Source organism: Rutidosis leptorrhynchoides, chromosome 1, assembly GCF_046630445.1.
Source record: "Rutidosis leptorrhynchoides isolate AG116_Rl617_1_P2 chromosome 1, CSIRO_AGI_Rlap_v1, whole genome shotgun sequence".
In the NCBI taxonomy this organism is placed as follows: Eukaryota; Viridiplantae; Streptophyta; class Magnoliopsida; order Asterales; family Asteraceae; genus Rutidosis; species Rutidosis leptorrhynchoides.
This window is the reverse complement of record NC_092333.1, coordinates 30967024-30974095: the sequence shown is the minus strand read 5'-3', so window position 1 is coordinate 30974095 and position 7072 is coordinate 30967024. Positions and strand designations below refer to the sequence as shown.

Below are 7072 nucleotides of genomic sequence, written 5' to 3'. Positions count from 1 at the left end.
GCTGTGCAAATAGGAGGATCGGAAAAGGGTTATAATTTTGTTCAACTTCCATTTATGCTTGAGAACAGTTCTTAGGTTAAAGTGTCAGTCTAAAAAGTTGAACATTGAGTGTATCCTTCTTCAACAAAGAAGGAAGTGTGTTTGGTTTAAGTTTTGATTAGTTGACGTCTACAACAGATATAAGATTCAAATTAGTATTTTTGATATTGAGCTTTAATAAATTAACTACCCAAGTTTTTATAATTTTTAAAAAAAATTAATTTATGAAAACCTAAGATCCACATAGAGGTTCCATAGCCACATCTGTTGATCAGCTAGCAGTTATGGAGTCTATTGGTAGGTATCGGGTACCAATTGCATTACAAGTGTAACTCTTAGATCTTTATGGGACCTAGAGATATATGTAGTCCAACAAACCACTATTATCTACTGGCATGTTTGTCTCATCCTTGCCTCGAACTCAGGTCTCACCGTGAATACGATTAAGTCGTCCAATTTGGAAACAGTGGAAATTCACGCTAATCTCACTAGATCGAAAAATCCACCTCGTGGCTATAATTCAGCCTAGTCTCACTAGATCAGAAAAATAACGAGGAGTGTTTGCAAGCTCATTGGATGGCGTGACTTAAATTTGACGGGTATTTTAAAAAGTTTGTGCAAAACGAATAATGCATGCACACAAGATTCGTTACACTATTAGTTAAAAATCATTTTAACCAATTATATATGTCGAATATGTTTGTGCGTCTAATTTGTTATTTAATTTATATCATAAAAAAAATAACAAATACACAAATGTGTATCGTTTTAAAACAATTTTAAAAGATGTCGCCCAAATACATTATGGAGTTTTAAAATCATCAATTTTAAATTCTTTTGAGTTTAACTTTTAAAATTAACATTTTTAATCTTTAAACTCATTACGTGTTTTACTTAACGTTTCCATCAAAAACATTTAGCATATACAATAATCAACAATTATATATATATATATATATATATATATATATATATATATATATATATATATATATATATATATATATATATATATATATATATAAACGCGAAAAAAAAATATATATATATATATATAAACGCGAAAAAATAAAACACACTCATGCATCACACACATACATAGCCTAACCCAAAATCCTATGATTGATCCCATGAGCCGACATGAGATCAAGAGGTCAAACTAAGGACAATACCATACCTCCCAGGCTCCCACTTGATTCAAGTACCAAGTGAAAATTTGTGTTGAATGTCACTGCCGTTAACTTGATCTAAACGCCATCTTTTAAGCCAAAACCTCGTGTCGCATCTCTATCTTCAATCTTCATCTTTTTACACTTTTATAAAATAGAAAAGTACAACTAATCTAATACTTTTACAATTTTTAATAAAACTAATTACAAAACTATGAAATTGAAATAAATACTATACAACTTTGGCTTCAATGGCCTTTCAATAAATCAAATAACCAACATGGCTTAAAACTGCCATGACCGACAATCACAACAATAATACATAGGTCGGGGCATCATGGGCTATGTATGCTACCACAATTTTAATAACTACATTATTAAAACCAACATATGGCTTGTCCATGGTTACAATGCATGTGTATAACCATGGAATAAAATAATCAACAATTATAATAAATATTCAAGCCATAACAATTAAATCTACAATTTAAAATAGTGATATTCTTTCAATCGTATTTGTGCGTCATGAGGTTAAGTCTAGATCAACTGAGTTGACTTTAAAAACCAAAAAGGTTTTGACTTTCACCAATACACCACAAAACTAGATCTAAAGAATAATCACGCGACAATTAAAACGGTGTAAAAGCGGCTCTGATTACCACTGATGGAAAATCGTGTGTACTTTAAAATTTAATAAACGCAGCGGAACGATAAAATAAACATATTTTTTTATTTATTAATAAACATTTTTTATTAACATTAAAATAAATATCATTTATTTTATTATAAACTTTCACACGATTAACGGTTCCCAACAAGATCCAATTACACCACTAATAATTGTCAATTAATTAAATAACAAGTAGAGTTTAGATGTACCTTTAGCGAGCGATGCAAGAACGGTAGAAACAATTGTCCGCGTCTAGGTTGAAACAAATATTCAAAGTGTATGAATATCTCTATAGTTGATCCACACAGCACGTCGAACAACACCAATCGGATGCTAGTCCGTATAACTCGAAAATAGCAAAAACCAAAAACACTTTTGGTCTCGGCATTTAACTTCTCAATACACAACAATAAAGAATCGAATTCAAAAGAATATATTAATTCTATTTCTATAATCAATAAATTGATTATCTAATTAATTTAATACCAACACAAGCATATGTGTTGTTAGTATGATGCAAAAGATCATCTGTTTACTTTTTCTTTGTGTTTGAGAAGTATACTCAAAAGCAGCCATTAGTATTTTCTCTCGTAGCCGTCATTCGCCAAAAACAAAAACATGAAAAAAAATCTTTTTTGTGGTAATCGTAGCTTACTTTCAAAAGGGACTTCAACCCTTTTATTTTATTTTGTTTTGCCGTAAACCAAAAAGGGTAAAACCCCTAATTTTTGTTTGTCGTCTATGAAAAATAAAAGAAGGTAAAACCTCCTTTTGTTGTGTGTTGTCTGACTATCACAAAAGGGTTCAACCCATTTTATTTCTTTTGAATGTCGGTAACCACAAAGAGAAACAAGGCCCACAAATTTATTTATATAATTTCACTAAACTAAGATAGTCCATCTTATATTTATAGGTGTGTTCAACAGCTATTTTGTATTTAATTAAATCGTATTTAATTAAATATTCTTTTCAATCTACATGTTATAATTATATATATCAACAATATATAATAATGGTGTCTAAATGCTAAAGTGTGTGACCCCATAGGCCTGTATATAAGCGGTAGTATAGATTTGTGTTATGACGTGCACACTAAGTCAACATTATTTACAACAAAATTAGAAGACCATAAGCTATATAAACTTAGATCCAACATAAGTGTTTGAAGTTATAACTAGAAAGTTATACTTCCATGTTCTTAAACTTATAAAGTTAACTTTAGTTTCAAGAAATATGAGATAAAGATTAACTAGTAACACTTGACCAAATTAACAACATCACAACTTTAAAGTACTTACAAAAGAAAGAAAGAAACTAAAGTTACAAATATTATGTTCATGTTTGTTTCATACTTAAGAAGATTCAAATCAAAGTTTGGATCTTAGGATTTAAGTCTACAAAACATGAACACAAGTATGATTATGAAACTTGAACTTTAAATCTTATAACATTTAAGTGTAGAACCATAAACTAACAAGTTTAGATTCTTGTTCTTGGTTCTTCATCAAACAAAGATGGAAGTAACCAAGATTACATGAAGATACAAGCTAGGTAACTTGATCTTTAACAACAACAAACAACAAGTAAGTAAACAACAAACAAAGAACAAGTAAATGATGATGAAGATTTCGGTTTTTAAGAGAAAAAGAAGAAGAAAATAAAGTTTGTTTACTTACAAACTAGAGAGAAAAGCTTGGAGAAATGAAAGTGTAAGTAAGTGTGTGTGAAAAATGAAGTAAGATACAAGTAAATAAGTAACAAAATTTGAAAATGGAACTTTCCTCCCAAGCACCCAAAACCGTCGGTTTTCAAGGCTAAAGGGGAAGGTCATGACTTACTTTCATGTGTTGGAGAATGGTGTAAGCTTAAAATGGTAATAAAGTTAAATGCATGGGAGCTTGGTGCTAGCATGCTTGACAAGTCTCTTCATACTTAACTTAATTAATCTAGTTCTTAACCTTAATGAGTCATTAGCATGATATTGGGCTCCTAATAATCCATTAAGAAAAGTAGGGTGGGCTTCCAAGTCCATTAATATGAGTCCATTAATAAAAGCCCAAGTATGTAACAAATTAAATAAATAAGCCCAAGTAATTAACCACTTGCATTAGTTAATTAAAAATGATTAATAATAATTAATCATGAACGTAAATAATATTCGAAATATTATTCGTGAAAAGTACGTGTGTCACAAAGACAAGTCGGGCCACGTAAAGTCAATTACGATAACAAGTAAATGTATAAAAATACATTCATTAAAGCGCAAGTATTAATAATAAATATTAATAAATATACGTTGGAAAATCCAGGGTCGTTACATCGTCTACAAAAGAATTTTCGTTAGGAAGAGGAGTGAGACAAGGTGATCCCTTATCACCATTCTTATTCATCTTAGCGGCGGAAGGATTGAACATGCTAACTAAGTCGGCTTTCGAGAGGGGATTTTTTGAAGGTGTGGAAATTGGTAAAGACAAGTTGAATATTACCCACTTACAATATGCGGACGATTTGATGTTCTTTGGGAAATGGAGTAAAAGGAATGTTAAAAATTAATGAAGATTCTAAAGTGTTTTGAAATAGCATCGGGTCTTCGGGTTAATTTTCAGAAAAGTATTATTTATGGTGTTGGTGTTTCAAACGAAGAGGTTCAAAGTATAGCCGAGTGTTTTCAATGTCAAAAAGGAAACCTTCCGTTTACATACCTTGGGCTCCTAATTGGTTCCAATATGAAAAAATCATCCGAGTGGAAACCGGTAATCGATAAGTTTCATAAAAGGCTATCGGATTGAAAAGCTAGAACGATATCATTTGGTGGAAGGTTGACTCTAGTGAAGTCGATTTTAAATAGTCTCTCATTGTATTTTTTTCTCAATCTATTGTGCTCCGTCTTGCGTTATAAAGGATCTTGAGTGTGTGAGGAGAAATTTTTTTTGGGGCGGGAATCTTAACGATAAAAAAATATCGTGGGTTAAATGGGATCATGTTTTATTACCTTTTGAAGAATGAGGTCTAAATATAGGATCTCTTGATTCAAAAAATTTGGCACTTTTAGGGAAATGGAGGTGGCGGTTTCATACCGAACCAAACTCTATTTGGGCAGAAGTCATAAAAAACTTATATGGCCCAAAGGGTGGGTTCGATGTTGATTCCTTCCACCAACATTCCTCTACTCGTGGTACTTGGCATAATGTTATAATTGCGGGGAAAAAGATCGATAGCATGGGAATACCCTTCAACAAATCTTTCATCAAAACAGTAGGGAATGGTGCTACAACGGCTTTTTGGGAAGACCCATGGATTGATGGCGAGTGCTTAAAATCAAAGTTCAAGAGGCTATATAATCTAGAGACTGTTAAAGATGCAACAGTGCAAATGAGGGTTATACAACTCGAGAATGGCAGTTCGGGATCTTGGAGCTGGACTAGAAGCCCCTCTGGTCGAGCAATGGGTGAGCTGGAAACCTTGAACAATTTAATCAAGTCTTTTGTGTTCAAAAACAGTGAGGCAGATGATTCATGGGCCTGGAATGCAACTTCAAATGGTAGATTCACTACTAAGATGTTATATGACAAAATTGAAGAAAAAAGAAATGCAGGTATTTCGCTTAATCTGGAGGTGCAAAGAAATCATTTAGTCCCAAAAAAGATTGAGATTTTCATATGGAGAGCAAGGTTGAGAAGATTGCCAGTTCGTGTGGAGTTAGACAAGCGAGGTTTGGATCTCGACTCGGTACTTTGTCCTCTATACAAAATTGATATTGAGTCGGTAGAACATTGCTAATCTTATGTAATCAAGCTATGGAAGTGTGGGAGAAAGTGTATAGATAGTGGGGCTTCACAAATGTATCGAACCTTAGCATTGGTGAAGCTTTCCTTGGAAATTCAACGCATCATTTGTCTCCTCCTCAATCAAAAGTGTGGCAAGCGGTCGAGTGGTCAAGTGGTTATCTTATTTGGAAAAATCGGAATCAAAAGGTTTTCAAAAATAAATCGTGGAATGGTCCAACGGCTTTAAATGATATTCAAGTAAAATCGTTCGAGTGGATCTCAAATAGAGTTAAAGGAAGGTCGATTGATTGGTTAGCGTGGTTATCTAACCCTAGTTCGTGTATTGTTTAAATTTTTTTAGCTTTATGGATGTTTACTCAACATCCTTATTTCGTGTTCATGTGTTAGCAGTTGTTTGTAAGTCTCGAGTTTTGAGTTAGGATTGCTAAGTCCTGCTCATTTATTGTCTATCCTTGTTTGTGTAATTTTAGTTGTCTTGAAATAAAAGTTGCTTTTCAAAAAAAAAAAAAATGTTGCTGATAAATAACAATCTTATGTGACTGATTGAAAATATTATAAAAGAATCTCTTAGAGTTGATGATCTTTGTTATTGATATTTAATTGTGTATAAACTATCACTCTTATCTTTAATCCTGACTACTTCTGCTAAGTTACAAACCAAATTGAAATCTATTTTTCAATCTCTCTTACAAACCCAATAAAGTTTCATCCGTTTGTACTTTTTGAACCATTAAATAACTAAAAAATATTCATTATATTATTTCGTAACTGTAAACCACTCTTTAACACAAACAATTACACTCAATAGCATTACATTTATAAACAACACATACCTAGACGTGGTTTTCTTTCACCGGTTTATGTAGTTATGTACATCTCCGTTAATTAATGCACACTGTAACATACACACACACACACACATAACACACGTGTCCATTTATTTGATATGCTTGTGTAGTGAGGTATGGGTGAAAACAAGGAGATGTACGTGGAGTCATATTATGAAGAAACTGAGTGTGATTAAATTACACTTATTGCGTATTTAATTAAATGTCCATATCAATCAAATTATGGACACTTCCAACTGTTTTCCAATTATACAACCCGTGTCCAAATCAAATTTCATCCAACAACCGTTTTTTTTTAAAACGAGGAAACCCTAATGAGCATATTGACTATAGAAGGTAAAACTTCGGTTAATCAAGTTTCTCGAACGCGAGACCTGATATCTGGTGACTTGCGCATTATATATGCGCACCCTCTAGTCACACTTCCTTTTTAAACAATTTGACATAGCCAGAATTTGAACACGAGTGGTGTGCTTCATTAGGCAACTCGGTGATCACTCTGTTAGGTATCAATTGATTACTCATTATTTTCAAATCAAATAATTACAAATTCTAGTC

The 7072-nt window shown here is 32.4% G+C and overlaps 1 protein-coding gene across 1 annotated transcript; it reads left to right on the top strand.

Annotated features, from left to right (window-relative positions):
• Window positions 1-3707: 3707 nt before the first annotated feature.
• On the top strand, window positions 3708-5658 carry LOC139854868 (uncharacterized). Its single transcript, XM_071844164.1, has 3 exons — window positions 3708-3751; window positions 4188-4342; window positions 4931-5658. Exons 1-3 carry the CDS (start codon window positions 3708-3710, stop codon window positions 5656-5658), a joined length of 927 nt encoding a protein of 308 aa, XP_071700265.1.
• Window positions 5659-7072: the final 1414 nt, after the last annotated feature.